General features: G+C 41.9%; 1 protein-coding gene across 4 annotated transcripts in view; it reads right to left on the reverse strand.

Moving 5' to 3' along the window:
- Nucleotides 1-16,484, reverse strand: part of osbp2b (oxysterol binding protein 2b) — a 337,585-nt gene that overhangs the window by 290,057 nt on the left and 31,044 nt on the right. For 3 of the 4 annotated variants that reach the window (XM_061039265.1, XM_061039267.1, XM_061039268.1), the window contains 3 exons: nt 9,592-9,842; nt 3,062-3,260; nt 857-977 (listed from right to left, as the gene is read on the reverse strand). In XM_061039265.1, coding sequence (XP_060895248.1) covers nt 857-977; nt 3,062-3,260; nt 9,592-9,842 — 571 coding nt within the window. The remainder of the gene's footprint in view (nt 1-856; nt 978-3,061; nt 3,261-9,591; nt 9,843-16,484) is intronic. The other variant, XM_061039266.1, reaches the window with a different exon arrangement.

Below are 16,484 nucleotides of genomic sequence, written 5' to 3' on the forward strand. Positions count from 1 at the left end.
AGAGAGAGAGAGAGAGAGAGACAGAGAGAGAGAGAGAGAGAGACTGAGAGAAAGAGAGAGAGACAGAGAGAGAGAGAGAGAGAGAGACTGAGAGAAAGAGAGAGAGACAGGGAGAGAGAGAGAGACAGAGAGAGAGAGAGAGAGAGACTGAGAGAAAGAGAGAGAGACAAAGAGAGAGAGACAAAGAGAGAGAGAGAGAGACTGAGAGAAAGAGAGAGAGAGAGAGAGAGAGACAAAGAGAGAGAGAGAGAGAAAGGGCACGGTTTATATTACACAAATATGTCCTCAATGTTTCAGTGTGATTGAGTATCAAAAACATGAAATGACCCAAATATTAGGAGCCTGTTAGTCCTACTTTTGTTGCTGTGGTATTAAAACAGGTGTTAAAACTGTTGGAGGTTTACTAACATGATATCAAAGTTTAAAACACTACTTTTGTGACAACCCTGCAAGGCACGATATAAATAAGAAAAATGAAAGTAATGCCTCATTGGTGCTGGATTACTCTGATGTTAAATGTTGTTCCTGCTCTAGCTGCACCCTGGATGAGTAGCACAGCTGTGCACAGGACACCTATTGATTCTTAAACTACAATATAAATATACTAAGAGACTGAGGAAAGCAGACAAGGGTGACTCTTGTGTTTGTTTGTTTGTTATTTAAAGTTTAACATATCTGAAAAAAACTTTGCAGAGCCTTGCACTGTTATTTGTGATTTTAAGTTGCAGCATCATGAGCCATCAAAGAGAGGTCTTTTCATCTGTCATGTTTACTATTATTAAAAAAAGTGAACATGCACATACAGAAAGTGTCTTCACTGATCACAACCACACCTGCTTCTCTGCCTGTGACTGACCTGTGCTGTGTGCTCTCAGTGGCCGTCACTGTGATGAATGCAGGGGAGTCCTCCATGGCATCAAAGAACTCAGTATCCTCATCGTCACTCGCTTCTTCCTTGGGCAGCCTCTCACTCCCTTCTGTCGGGACGGGGACATTAGAGAGTTGTCGCAAACGGCATTCAAAAGCAGAACAACCCGTCACATGACCGTGAGATTTTTTTTAACAGAGTTCAGGAGAGAGCAGCCTTTAATCACGTACCCATGGCAATTAATCAAGGAATAATCAGCTTAGTCAAAATTGGCAATGTTCCTGCTGGTTAACTAGCCTGAATGATGTTAGGCCCTCGGGATGTGCCTCTCATTCTCAGGTTTTTCATATTCTGTATGCTCATTGGTTCATTATGTGTGTGTAAACTGGAGCTTCCAGCAGAGACAAAACCTTACATCAGGTAATCAGGGAACATTTCAGTGACAAGTTGTTCCATTAAAAAAAACTGTTAAACGATGACCTTCATTAGTCAAACATCCATCCATCCATCCATCCATCCATCCATCCATCCATCCATCCATCCATCCATCCATCATCTCGACCACTTATCCCGTCTGGGGTTGCAGGTGACTGGAGCTGTTCCAAGCTGTCATTGGTTGAGAGGCGGGGTTACACCCTGGACTGTTCTCCAGTCAATCACAGCACTGACAGACAAAGACACACACCCAGCCACACTCACACCTAGGGGAAATTTAGTGTCACCAGTTAACCTAACGAGCATGTCTTTGAGCTGTGGGAGGAAGAGAACCCGACACATGCACGGGGAGAACATGCAGACTCCACACAGAGAGGCTCCTGTCCGAGTCGAAACAGGAACCACCTCGCTGGGAGGTAACAGCGCTAACCACTGTGCAGCACCCGTACTCAAACAATCAACCATACAACCAAAGTTTACAATTGTTATTTTCATTCAACCTCTTTGCTATCATTATGTATTTAACACTACAAAGTTACATTTCAAATTAAGAATTTATTTTAGAATTAGTATAAGCCTGAAATAAGTTGTTTGATTTGATAATATTTCATGTCACTGTTGTCCTTGACTAAATGTTTTTTTGCACCACTTGAAGCAATCAAAGGAGGAAATCCTTTAGCTGCACAGTTCTGTAATGGTTTGTAATGGTTTTTGAATCGTTTACTGCAGCACCAGAGCATAAGTCGTGTTTGGAGTCTAGGCTCCGGACTCATCACTCGTCGCAGATTTATTTGACATGCAGAAATTTGAGGAGTGATGAGATAACATTTTCAGCCCCCTAGTTGGAGCATGCAGGTGGATGCTGTGGTGGTGGTGGTGGTGGTGGTGGTGGTGGTGGGACTGGTGCGGGGCAGAGCCTGCAGTGACAGAGCAGGGGGAGAGACTGGAAATCTTTCAGCTCCAATAAAACTCCAGTTTGAGAGGACGTGTTTGTGAGGTGAGTGTGGGGAAAGAAGCATATCAGTGTGAAATCAGCGCAGCTCGATTTACCTGCCAGACCGAGCTCACAGACGTCGATCAATGAAGTAAAACACGCTACAACGAATACAACGTGCTACCTGATGCCTTCTAAAGGAACAACATGAGCTTCTTCTGATGATTGTTGAAGACAACCAATAAGAAAGGTTGTTAAAAGGTGATCAGAACACATCCTCTTTTGTTTCTGTACTTATGAAGCCCTTATTAAAGTCGGCAGAGAGAGAGAAACCATCGTCTCTACATCCCTCTATTCTGAGAAATAAAAACTTCTTCCTGTTTAGAAATCAAACGCTGTTTTAAGATGGTTGTGCAAAATGACCTTTGTATCATTTTTCAGAGAGAGAGAAGTCTTTGTTAGTCAGGGTTCATCTGCAAAGCGTAATGGTTTAAGACGCAGAGACGGTGGAGTCCCAACAGCTGAAGATCTTTGGGCTGTTTTTTTGACAAGGCATGCTGGGTTATATCCAATTTAACAAGGAAATAAACAAACAGATGTACAGTTAGAAAGAAAAGACCACAAGACCAGCAGGCCTTAATGGAAATAATTACCATCTCTTAGCAATAATCCAATTAAAACCTTGTCACACAACGAAGAATATTCGTTCTCTACATAAGGATGTCTACAAAGAAACCCTGAAGACACACATGACTGTGAGTATAGTGAGGTTTCCATGGAGGCCAAGAGGAATTAGTAGCACGCACACACACAGACAGTCTCACCCTTGTTGGTGGTAGGGGCTTTGGGTGTGGTGGAAGCGAGCGTCGGCGCTTCTCTCCACGCTCGCTCCAGGCTGTTATGCTGCTTGGCTAGCTGTTCAATGGTCTCCTCTAGATGGGTGCGCTGCTCTCGCTCATACTGCAGCGCCCGCTGCCATCTCCTACTGTGAGTCTCTGCTAGGTCCAAGAAGTCTCGACAGGCCTGGAGAGAGAGAAACACACGAGTACATGAACACACACACACAGCACTGAAAGTTCCTGACAAGTTTCTTTCCACTTGTTAGGAATAATAGATCAAAGTTTTGCATTTAAAAATCCTGCAGCATCTTTCAAGAGTTCCCTAAATCAGGGGTTCTCAAACTTTTTTAGACCATGGACCCCTTTCAGGTGAGACATTTTTCCAAGGACCCCCTCATTATCGTGTTGTTGATAAGCTATTAATACTATGTGGTAATGTACTATATAGTACTTTGCAACGATAGAATTAGGCTACATTTATACTTTCCAAGTAATTCATTACTATATCAGAATTGATTTAATGGCACAAAACTAAAGTGGGCGGGAGTATCGGACAAAATATCTGATTATATTGGTCCCAGTTTGTAGATATGCTTTTTCAATGATATAGCACACTTTTACAATTGTTTGTAAAAGTGGGGTGAAGCCCTGTTGAGATTTGTGAGTAGGAAGATTTTTGTATGTGATGCGGGACTTGATCTGGAGCCAGTGAAAGTGGATGAGGGTGGGGGTGGATGTGCTGCCAGGGCTTAGTGCGGGTGAGAACCCTGGCAGCTGAGTTCTGCACATACTGGAGCCCGTCCAGGGATTTGCTAGGTACCCCGCACCGGACTCCATAGCAATAATCCAGAGGGATAAATACCTTTTGTTCAGTCTAGGCAACTTATTTTTAAGAAACACATTTCATTCATAAAACCTTGTCCTTCTTCCCTTGTCTGCTTAAAGCAACCACAGAGAGAGAGCTGGGATTGAGACAGGTTTAAGGACACATGGTTAATTGTTTTAATCAAGCCTATTTATCGTCTTTGTTTCATGCAGTCATCATGCGTTGATTACTGCTTCGATGAACTAGGTTAACCCCCTGATTGGATTGGTGCCTCCTTATTTATGTTCACACCTTCAAAGAACCAGAAGCCACTACGCCTTCCTGTTCCTGTGATGTCTTTAAACTGTCTGTGCCTGGTGTCCGCACTGAGCTCGGGGAAAAGAGCGTTTAGTTTTGCTGCTCCCACCGCAAGGGAACTTTCTCCAAAATGACTTGAAATTGGCGGAGCTCATTTGGCTTGAAGCCTTTTGGCTCGACCTTAAAAGATAAAAAACGTGAGACAATTGGACAGTGCCTGATGTGTTTCTGAACTGTAATCAAGATTCTGCACTTCATCTGTAAATCAATTTGCACGTTGTAAATCGTTGTTCTCTCCTAACTTATTGTTTGTCTCTTTATCATGTAATGCTTTTTTATGACGTGTGCTGCTGCCCTCTTGGTCAGGTCACCCTTTGTGAAAGAGATCCTGATCTCAATGGGTTATTTACCTGGTTAAATAAAATAAAATTGGATAGTAGAAACTATAGTTGAGTCAAGAGGGGGGGCATCATTGTTGCTGCTTTGCTTTTACAGCTCAGACAAAAGAGAGGTTACTTCAGATCAAACACATATATCATGTCAGCACCGCATCATATGTCTGACGGCCTTGCATCATAGTGAGCTCAAAGGTCAATGAACCTAAATAACACCTCACAGCCGACAACATGCACGATGAAAATGTCATGTGACGGCTATTGAGCTGTCGGCATGGAGGGCCTCAGAGGAGGTTTTTCAGAATAATCACTGTGAAATGGCTTTTAAGCATTTTACAACATTTTGTTTGAGATTTTCCACAGAGGGACAGCATGTGATTAAATGTCGTCCACTCAGCATTTGTAGCAGAGTGCTTAGAAGTACTGTGTGTCAGCTGGACGGACTACTGTGACATAAAGGTAAAATAATCTAGATTTCTCTGGCTGTTGAGATTACAGCTGGGATCTGTGCGGTATCAGTTTGAGGCGGCAGGAAGAGAAACGAGGATGTGGTGAGACCTGACTGTGACTTGTCCAGAGAGCGGGTTAAATATCTGTCAGATGGAAAAAGTGACTCTCAGCAGTTTGTTAGCAGAAAGCGACCTCTGGGGAAGACTTAGGTTTAAGCAGGTATTTCATTACATGCTGTTTGTATTTGCAGTATAATGTAAAATGAAATAAAGGAAAATAATTAAATCTGATTTATGTTCTTTTTATTTAAACACAAAGTAAACGCTAGTCCCAAGAGGAGAAAGATTTCAATGGTTGTGAACTGGAGCTGCGGAATTAAAATACATTTTTTGTATCATCGCGATATGAACATTCGCAATAATCACGTCGCAACAACAACAACTATTCCTCGCTCAGCATGCGTGCATCTTATATATATATATATGACTGTATATATGCATGTAAATATATGCCATCATCACTCAAGTTTTACTTAGCGTTTGCAGAATGTCTTGTTTCTTGATCTGGCAAGTGATTCTCTTTTTCTTTTTCCGCCGCTTATTTTAATACAATTCTAAGTTTTACCGTTCCTGGTTTACGGTTAGATGAAACCTGTTCGGTTACAAATGTTCGCTAACTGACTCTTCCTTCTGTTTACTATCTTTTTTATTTTCATTTTTTGTTCGTTTTTTTTTTTTTTTTTCTTTTTTTTTCTTTGTTTCACTGTGTTTTGTTTTGTCCTGGCTTTATGGAGACGTGAAGTGTACCTCTTGTGTTTTTGTTTGTCTATTGGGTGTTACTATAATAAAAAAAACAAATAAATAAATAAAAAATAAAAAAATAAAAAAGCATGCGTGCATCTTAATTCTGGGGTGGAGGTCTGGGTCTAATTGCAAACAATAACTGGTGCAGATTAAGTGCTGAAAATAAAAGCATCTGTTTGATTTGTTTCAGACACAAACCTGCAGGTTATCGCTAACCTGACTCTTTACTATGTGTTTGCATATTACACTGCGTATCATTAAACTCTTTTATCATATATTCTGGAGGATATTAGTTATTCGTTTTTATGCAGTGTTTTAATACTAGAAATCAGTGTTGACCACTTTTTGAAGGTCTCGGTCACATCTGGAAATCTCAAGCATTTTCACTCGGTCTTGTCTCGATCTCAGACATGGCAGACTCTGGATTTTAAATCAAGACCACCACTGAAAGGCTGTTTTTCCACATCATTACTGTGATACTTTCTAACAGAACAAATCATTTCAATACATTTATAATTTGATTGTTATCCCCCCAGTTAGTGGCTGCAACCTTCCCGGTGTTACAGTCTAAGTGAGTGACAGATGATGATTTCAGTGATATTAATGGTCCTGGTCTTGGTCTCGGTCTCGCCCTGCCTTGGTCTCGGTCTCCGACTCTGCCTCGATCCCTAAATGTCTCGCTCTCAGAGCTCTCTGGTCTCGGGTATGTCTTGGTCTCGGTTAGTGTGGTCTTGAATACAACACTAGTTTTAACAAAATACATTTAAAATAAAATGTCCAGTAAGGTGTGGGTATGATTTAATTTAATCTTAAATATAAAATAAAATAACATTTTGATGCCTTTAGCTGATAAACACTTTACTACTCAGAGCATGAATGGAAATCACAAATGATCTGATAATAAAAACAAACCAGTCAGCGTCTTACCTTCAGTGGTTTTGCATCAAATGACTAAACTTCATTGTCTGAGCTTCACTTTAATGGTCAGAGGGGACAGATGACGACGGTTCACTTCCTCAGGAAGAACCGTGCGATGAAACTCAAAACCCACTCAAAAAATACGATGGTTCCACTTTTTTTTGTGCTGAATCTCCAGAGCAAACACAGACTGCATGTGACTTCCGATCAGAGGAATCAGGGTCAGACTAAATAAAGTGAATGAGCAGTAAGAGCTGGCATCACCACATATCTAAATGTCACGTCTTGAGTGTTATATTATTTAACCATATCTAAAGTATCATGTGCGTTAATGCGGGGGAGAGCCTGCATTAAATGACTCACTTGAGAAGTTACATCACCACTAAATGACCAGGGTCAGATCACAGAGACTGCCATTATGCCTTCTTCTACGATTAATCTCAGAAAACGACATGTGTGACAGCGAAGTACATCATCTCCGGAGCGCCCAAAAATATGGCAGCAAAAGTCCAAACACCGTTTCTCGCTCTGCTCTCTGTTTGAGGAGAGCCATTTCAAAGACCAAGAATCATTACAGGGAGTTTGTGGCAGCACTTTCCCTCATTTAAAGCACATACTTGACGAAGCCTAAATGGCTTTTTAATGAGTCAGGCAGTCCAAGAGAGCCTTTTTTTATCGCTTGTCCAGTTAGTTTCAATTTCCAATACCAATTATAACACAGAAATGGACGACAGAGAGATTTAGGGGGGCTCGTCATTTTGAGCAAAGGCCTGTAACATAATTAAATCTCGATTTACTTTTTCATCTCAGAACACTTCAACAAGCTGTATTACCACATACTTAAGCATTCTGGGAGTGATTATAACCTGATCTTAAGGTCAAAGTACTTGCAGATTTCCTCTGTCTGAGTCCCAGTGAAAGGTTTTTACAACTAACAGCCAAATATTTCACAATAAAATCACTCAGGCATGCACTAGAAGTAGAAACAAACAAAAACAAACATCGGTATCTGCAAAGCCAATCGAGAGAAGCAGAGAAAGACCAACCTGGTGTGATTGTCCGGCTTTAGTCAAAGCAGGTGTGTTTGTCTGTCTGTGTGTCTAACCGTCAGTCCAGAAGAATCTGACATTCCCCACCGTGCAGGGAGGGTCCAGGGTATGAGAGGGGGGGGAGCAGGGGCTATTCCTGTCTGCCCCCACCGACCCAATATCATATCTAGTATCACTCCTTCAGGACCCTCAACCCTCCCTGATCTCTCAGCCATTACAGACATACTGTAAAGCCCATGCTATGTAACATTGAGGAGACTGGAACAGGGCCAGGTACACTAGAGGATGACCCCGGTAATCAGATCCAGAACATACACAAGAGGGGACTGGAAACCTGACAGAGTTTTTTGTCGTCTTGTTCAATTAATCTGATAATGTGCAACATGGACTTTAAAGTCTTTACATGTGATGTTTCACACTTAAATGTAGAAATCAAGTATATCCTCTGAAAATAACTCTGTGAGTCATGACTGTCTACAATGGGTGTAACACCCGAGTCCCACTGTCTGTGATGTTTTCAGAGTTTTCAGAGTCCTATCTTCACTTTGTTTACATCGCCAGGACGGCCGGCTGACTCCTCCCCTCGTGTATAAAAGTTGTTTAATTGAGGGACTAGAGAAAAGAAGAATAACATACTGTACTCACTGCTTAACTGTGTTTCTAGATCACGCTCATTTCAGGTAAATTTACATGCAGTGTGAAGATACGAGCATAATAAAGATCGCTAGCATTAGCATGCTAACACAACAATGCAGCGCGAGTTGTTTTGGTTTCATGCTGGTGCTCAAGAGCGACATCTGCTGGATCAAAAAATCACATATAAAGCCTTTAAAGGGATTTTTCTGTTGCCACTCCAAGGGTTTCTCTATCCTCAGCACATCAGTCTGTTACTGATCGAGGTTGTGCTGAATATAATCACTGATTACGTTTAGCATTCGGCCTGCAGCCTCTTGCTTATGAATAACTCTTAAAGACAACCACAGCATGCTGATATTCGGTACAACTTTGCGTGTGCTATTGCTTTTCCACAACAGTTCTACAAGCTGCACAATCGTAAATAGTAAACTACAGGTTATTGCCTTCTGTCTGTGTGAGCGTTCATTTAACTCCAACAACATGATCAGTTCCTCGTCTTTACTGGAAGTTGAGGAAGCAACCGAAACATTTTCTTGTTCGCTTGCTGCTCTGTGAAGGTCTGCATGTTACCACGGATCAGATTGTTTGTTTTATGTACGTATGTAAGTATGACATCACCCGTTGTTTATTAAAGATGGCAGTTGCCATACTGGAAATGCTGACTCCAACTAACTTCCAGATAATCGAGACACATGCTGTCAGGATTTGGTCTTATGTAGTTTTGTATTTTAAGTTTATATTTCCTGTTTTAGTAGTTCTCGTTTCCTAGCTTAGTTTCTAGTGTTTTTATTTTGTAAAAAATTGCATATTAAGCCTTTAAGTGCCTCCTGGCCAATTGAATAATTTAGTCAGAACTAACTGAATTACATTTAATTGGATTAAACTTTTTGCTGATTCTAACGGCATCAGAAACGACTGTTTGCTTTGATGACAGTTCTATGAAGCCACTGCAGACTACCGGATTAATATTTGGTGACATTTATTTTGACAGGATGTCGTCGGGTGTGGAGCTACTTCTCTCATCCTGCAGCACTCTGACTCTTGTTTAACGTGCTACACTAGGTGACATGTTGATCATGCTGATGGTCCCTCTCTCTGTTCCCTGCTGTGTCTTGTCGCCCCGTGTGTCGCAGCTACTCACATTGATCATAGCATTGGAAGTGATGCGGAAGAGGGTGGCTCGCTCGTTGACCGCCTTGATCTTCTCCCCTCCCTCCACGGGGACCTTCAGACCCTCGAGCTCGCTGAGGGAGCGCTGCAGGGCCGCCCCGTGCTTGGCGATCAGATCATTGCATGTGCTGAGGTCGTCGAGCTTGCTGACGAGTATCTTCAAGGTGCCTTGAAGCTCGCTGCGGTCCGACTGGGACGTAGGCTCCTCGTCCCCGGAGTCGTCTGGAAGAGAGAGAGGACACGCGTCACAAATACAGAAGCAAATACTATTAGGATTTTTCCTAAATTGGCAGACAAATATTAAACTTCTCTAATCCTCCTTGCGCTGAAACTACAAATATATGATGTCATCAGGTGGTGTTTTTTCACTTTATCTCGTTTATTTTGTAACGTTTAAAAATGAAACTCACACAAAGAACTCTTTTTAAAATGTATTTTAAAATGATAGAAAGACAAGTAACTGTCACTATGACGACAAAACATTAAACTGTGATTAGTGACGTTAATTAAATGAGTGATAATTGGACAGTCAGGATTTCACACATGGTCTCACAAACACACCGATTTGACAGCGACGCACAAAATCCGAGCGACTTTGACTGCAGAAACACTTAAAACGAATGTAAATGTGCCGCTGTGTGAGGGCGCTGCATTTTGAATACACACAGAGCTCGCCCATTTCCCATGAGCCTTTGCAGGAGCAGCTGTCTCTCACCGTGATGTCACTATAGAGAGGTTACTCAAGCTTAAACAGAACATACGAGAACAGTGTTGCAGTGTCAGCCTTAAATTACACACACCCACACTCACACACACATGCACTGCCAGCACAAGCACACACACACACACACAGACAGAAATACACTGAGGGTGAAGCCAAGGTCCATAAAAAACCCTGTGACATCGTAAAAGGAACTAATACAAGGTGGCAACGGAACCTCTGATATTAAGTGTTAATCGTAATTTGCTAAAAAAAAATGATTCTGCATTTCAAGCAAAGAACTCTGGAGTTTTGAGAGCGAGGAATATTTGCACACCTGTGCATTCATCACATCTCCACTCACACAGGAAAATATTTCACTTCATAAAAGCATCTGTGTTTGTGTGTTTCTGTTTGAATAAATAAAGCTGACAAAACAAGCCCATATGGCTGAGATAAAATTCAAAGCCCCAGCTTCAGTGCTGCTGGTGTCCTTAAACTCTCAACACATTCTGGCAGGCTGAAAGAAAAATAACAACCCAACAATCCTAGCAGAGAGATGTGACATATTAAAGAAGACGGAAGGAAAGAAGGGGGCACACGCAGGGGATTGAAATGAGCAGCAAGAGGAGAGGAAAATATATCTCAGGTTAAAGGTTTGAGTGCAGCGCAGAGACTGTCGTGCAGAGAGAAAGTACCCCCCCCTCTAACTCGCACTTCTGACCTTAAAAAGGGAATGTCTTCACCATGTCTGTACTACACAGAGTCTGCTTTGTCACAATGGAAAGGTCTGTTATGTAGCTGATATAAACACTGTCAGAGTATTGGTAATACTTTCTCCTGAAAAACATTGCAGCAGGCTGTGACCTTGCAGAGGGAGAGACTATCACCTCTGTCACATCTATTTGCTTCCTGCAATGTGAAGCATGGATCCCGGCCTGGGGGGAGGATGCAGCAATCATACCGAGTTCACATTTTACCAAGACGTCCTCCAGGAAAAGGTCGAGCTTCCACTAAATGGACTAAATGGAAAATGGACTTGAGCTTGGATGGAGCTTTTCTAGTCTTCTGACTTCTGACTACTCAAAGTGCTTTTACAGCGCAGGTCACACCTACACATTCACACACTGATGGTAGAGGCTGCTGAGTAAAGAGACCATCAGTACTTGGGGTTAAGTGTCTCGCCATAGGACACACGTGGCTGTAGAAGCTGGGGGTTGAACCCCTAACCTTCCCGTTGAGAGACGACCAACTGAGCCACAGACGCCCTCACTGAGGTGGATCTGCTGCTTGATATCCAATCACAATGCTCTCAAAGTTATTTTTTGCCAAACGAAATGGCAGCACTTTAAAGTCTTTCTATGTGACGTTTCACACTTAAATATAATATAAATCAAGTATCTCCTCTGAAAATAACTCTGTGAGTCATGACTGTCTACAATGGGTGTAACACCCGAGTCCCACTGTCTGTGATGTTTTCAGAGTTTTCAGAGTCCTATCTTCACTTTGTTTACATCGCCGGGACGGCCGGCTGACTCCTCCCCTCGTGTATAAAAGTTGTTTAATTGAGGGACTAGAGAAAAGAAGAATAACATACTGTACTCACTGCTTAACTGTGTTTCTAGATCACGCTCATTTCAGGTAAATTTACATGCAGTGTGAAGATACGAGCAGAATAAAGATCGCTAGCATTAGCATGCTAACACAACAATGCAGCGCGAGTTGTTTTGGTTTCATGCTGGTGCTCAAGGGCGACATCTGCTGGATCAAAAAATCACATATAAAGACTTTAAAGGTGAAAAAGTTTAATATTGTTGCTTTAAAGGAAAATGTCAATAAATGGGTCTGAGACCATTTTTTTTTAGTCCTATTGAGATAAATCAGCACTTTGAGGTTTTGGATTAATTTGTCACGGTAACCATGGTAGTCTCAAGAGATAACATCAAATGTTTGAAAGTTGAGGACCATCCTTTAATTGATGATGATGATTTTCCACCACGCTATGTTTTGATCACTGTTTTAAACATACTGTAGATTTCTCTGAACTGTAATAAAGACTCAGACTCATCCTCTGGAGACCTGAGATCCTCTGACCTTTCATCCAGCACCACCATGACATTGGCATTTGCAATTTTATGTCTGATGACGCCAAACTCCCTGATGTCCAGGAAATGTGGCGACATGAAGCGTAGCTAAGGCAGTCATGTCCTCCTCTGTATACTTGTAAAAACATTTTTATTCATATATATATATATATATAGCATATATTGCTTACAGGCACATATTTCTCTCTACTTAGAATTTGTTTTCTGTAAAATCTGGTCAGTTTATGCTGTTGACAGCTACACTCGCACTTCAGCTCAAAGATAATTTAACCCAAGGTGTCCGGTGAGTCCTCACAGCCATCCTGGGCTCGAGTCTGATTCTCCAGATTTGTTGCATGTTTTACCTCCATTCCCTCCTCCCAATATTTCCTGTAACTCCCTCCTGTCTTATCCTTAGAGACATAAAATAGCCAATATGTAGACTGGTATTAAAATCCACAACATACAAAGATTTCAAATGTGAAGTTGAATCTTATATCAAAGGAAACCAAAGAGACCTGAACTAGAGAAAACAAAGAGACCTGAACTAGAGAAAACACAAGTGGAGGATGAGTAAAATGCACAAGGAGAAGCGATGATCTCTCACCATGTCTGCATTCCTTGGCATCCATTTTTCCCCAAAAGGTAACCAGAGTTCAGGCTGGCAGGAGCAGCACACGCACAGGCCACAGTGCTCCAGATCCAGAGCTAATGTGTGAACATGTTGAACTGGCTTTCAGACACACAACCATCTGATCATCAGAGTCGAAAAAACAAAACAGTGCAGCCAAAGGTCAACCCAGCAGCCAGACAGCAACAATGAAACCTGCTGGGAATATGGATCAGAGCTGACGCTAGCTGTCACCCATTACAGGCCAGCAGGAGAGACGGGAGCTAAATACACTGAATTTCAATACATTCACCGCAGACACAGACAGGTAGAGAAGAGAGGAGGAAAGGAGTTTGTGTGCAGCTCCAGTGAAAAGAAAAGCCTGAGACAGTAGAAGAGGGGGAAAAGAGAAAGAGCGAGCAGACAGAGTGGGAGAGGATAATGAAATCAGCCTTAAATTGATCAAGTGTGACTATAGCAGCGCAGCTTTAAGCAGAGGAGTAAGTTGGTTAATTGGTGCAGTTTTGAACTTCCTCCCACGAGACAGAAATAAGCCTGCCCCAAATCACATTTAATTGCATACCTTTTTTTCGAAGTTCAAAATGAGTCCCAAACTATTTAAAACCACAGAGGAAACTTTAGAAACAATTCTTTACACATTTGGTTTGACATATATTTCTCTGCTCGCTTACAAAACAGCGACAAAAATGTCTCCTCCTTACTTTAACTCTGATCCAGGTCTACACTCCCTCCCCCCCACTACGCTCTGCCAATGAAAGGCGTCTGATCCAACCTTCACTACAGGGTCCTAAGTCTCTGACTAGACTCTTCTCCTCTGTCGCCCCCCGGTGGTGGAATGAACTTCCAAACTCCATGTGATCTGCAGAGTCCCTCTGCACCTTTAAGAAAAAGCTAAAGACCCAGCTCTTTCATGAATACCTACTAACTTAATGATGATGGTCTCCATATTATTGATGATGATGATGGTAATGACGATGGTTTTTGTTTGATAACGACGACTTATAAGATGGTTTCTATACTGATTAGAGCTCTCAAGAACTGCCCTCAATGTTGTGCTTTGCCTCTGGTCACTTCCTGTCAGCACCTGTGTGTCCAATCAGACTCAAAGCTGATCGTTTGCTCTTACTGACATTGTTCCCTTTTTTTCTAGATCCTTGCTTGTGTTGTTCTTACTCTCTGATGTACGTCGCTTTGGATAAAAGAGTCTGCTAAGTGAATTGTAGAATTGTAGAATTGTAGAATATTTGACATAGAATAAGATGAGTGACTTCTGGACTGTGACTTGACAGCAGTAATAGTGTGCAGGGTAGATGATGGATTTGAATTTTTCATGCTTCTGAACCTAGAAGCTGGCTCGACATCATACTTACTGATTACTGAGTTACTGATGCTGATGCCTTACATCACAGTCAGCCATGCCGATAGGTTGGGGATGTCAGAATAACTCAGATGTGAGTTCAAATTACAGCTAGGGCAATCCACTTTGAGAGACAAATCAGACATCAGTGGTTTCAATGTTGATGTGAAGCAGTCCCTACATTTTAATATCACAATATTTTATCTGAAGCATTTGATATGACAATTAATGATATTACAGCTTTTCTTCCCTCGTTTAAAATAAAGCTAACTGGTGTAACTTTTGGCAAGAAGCTCCAAGTTTCCTCAAGTTCTCTCATTAGTGTCAAAAGCGACAACAACTCTTCAGTGAACAGCAGATCTGACGTGTAAGAATCCATCAAGTTGGTTTACTTGTGATACAGGCCGAGCTGTTCTTATGGAAGTAACTGATGAAATATACTGTTTAGGGTTTGGGAATTGTAGGCTAACTCAGGATACAATACGATACACAATATGTGGCCCAAGATAATGATAATATCACGATAATGCAATTCTGTGATAATCGATATATTGCAAAACAATCATAAAGTATAACTTAACAATATCATTCTTCATCTTTTAAAAAGTCACACATTATGCAAAATACACTTTACAATGTTTTTCTAACACTGATATGTGTCTTAAGCCTGTCAAAATAAAAACAATGAGAGACGTCCATCCTCTCCGTCTTCTGCCTGCTCCACTTTTCAGAAAATGTGTGCTCAAACAGGCCGTTTGGAGATTTTCCCTTCATGACATCACAAAGGGCAGTAGCCCCTCCCCCAGTTGGGTGACACTCCCACAGCTAGGTGTTTGTTCTGCCCTCTGAGTCTGCCTTCTCACCATAAACAATAGGACATGGAGCGAGAAAGCACCGAGTACACCCGAGCCCTTCTAGAGAGGGGGCGTGGTCAGACACAGCTCATTTACATATTTAAAGGTACAGACACAGAAACAGCCTGTTCTGAGCAGGGCTGAAATAGAGGGGTTTATAGACATGATCAAATACAGGATCAGAGTGCAGAAATTCCAAAATGACTTTCCTAAATAAATTCAGCTAGACACAGGGGTGAGTGAGGTTCTGATGAAGTCACAACTGACTGAGCTGCAGGAAACTCAATCCCGGCCCTCTGCATCAAAGTTCTGACAGTGTGAAATTACAGAGCAGGGACTGGATAATATTCAGGATGTGTGCGGGGAAACTTGGTTGGTTTTGAAAAATTTCAGAAGAGGGTTAGGGTTAGAAAAAAACAGAAGCTCATGCAATGCTTTGGTTAAGTCTGTGCGATATGAAGAGGAGTGAACACATGTACCAGGAGATGCTAATTTCTCAAACGTTTGTTTTTTAAATGTACAGCTGGGATGTGTAGGGGGTGAACTAAAAAAACACATGGCTAAGTAAAGACATTTACAGCCCCGCAGCGAAGCCTCACTATTATTCTTCACCCTCATTCTGCCAATGAGTTCAGCAGCTCTCAGCAAAGCAACTTAAAAATAAACTGTCACATGTACCGAGGCGTATTTGTTTAGAAGAGACTCGTCGCCTGCAAAACTCGTTTTCTCTCCGAAACCTCACAGAAACAAGATGTGAGCTGCTGTAATGCACATTTTGGCTGTTGGCTCTTCTGTGCACACGCCCTTTAAGGACGAGGGGGAAACTAGGACATGAAGCTTCTACAAATTGAAATTGAAGCTTCGGTAAGTATGTCAGAAATGCCCTTTCTGCAGAGTCCTATTGGTTCACTGAGTCGGATCCAAATAGCGTCAATGAAATGCCAAGCACCAGCAGACATGTTTGAATACATGGTGGTAAAAAAAAAAACACCTTTAAGATGCCTAACCATGTTCTCTCACCTGTAAATCACAGCTGGAATAAAAAAGTGAAAGCAGGATTTTACACTAAACCTGTGTCAATAAATATCCTGTCTCCACTGCCTGTGCTTCAGATTGACTGCCAGGCTCAGCCCTCACACTTCTAACACCTTCCTTCACAAACACAGATGAGGATGGATGGCTCTCCATAGCAGAGTTGACACCGCAAGGCGAGGCCAGGAGCCCATTACCACGCTAGT

The sequence above is a fragment of the Labrus mixtus genome, chromosome 5 (assembly GCF_963584025.1).
Source record: "Labrus mixtus chromosome 5, fLabMix1.1, whole genome shotgun sequence".
NCBI lineage: Eukaryota > Metazoa > Chordata > Actinopteri > Labriformes > Labridae > Labrus > Labrus mixtus.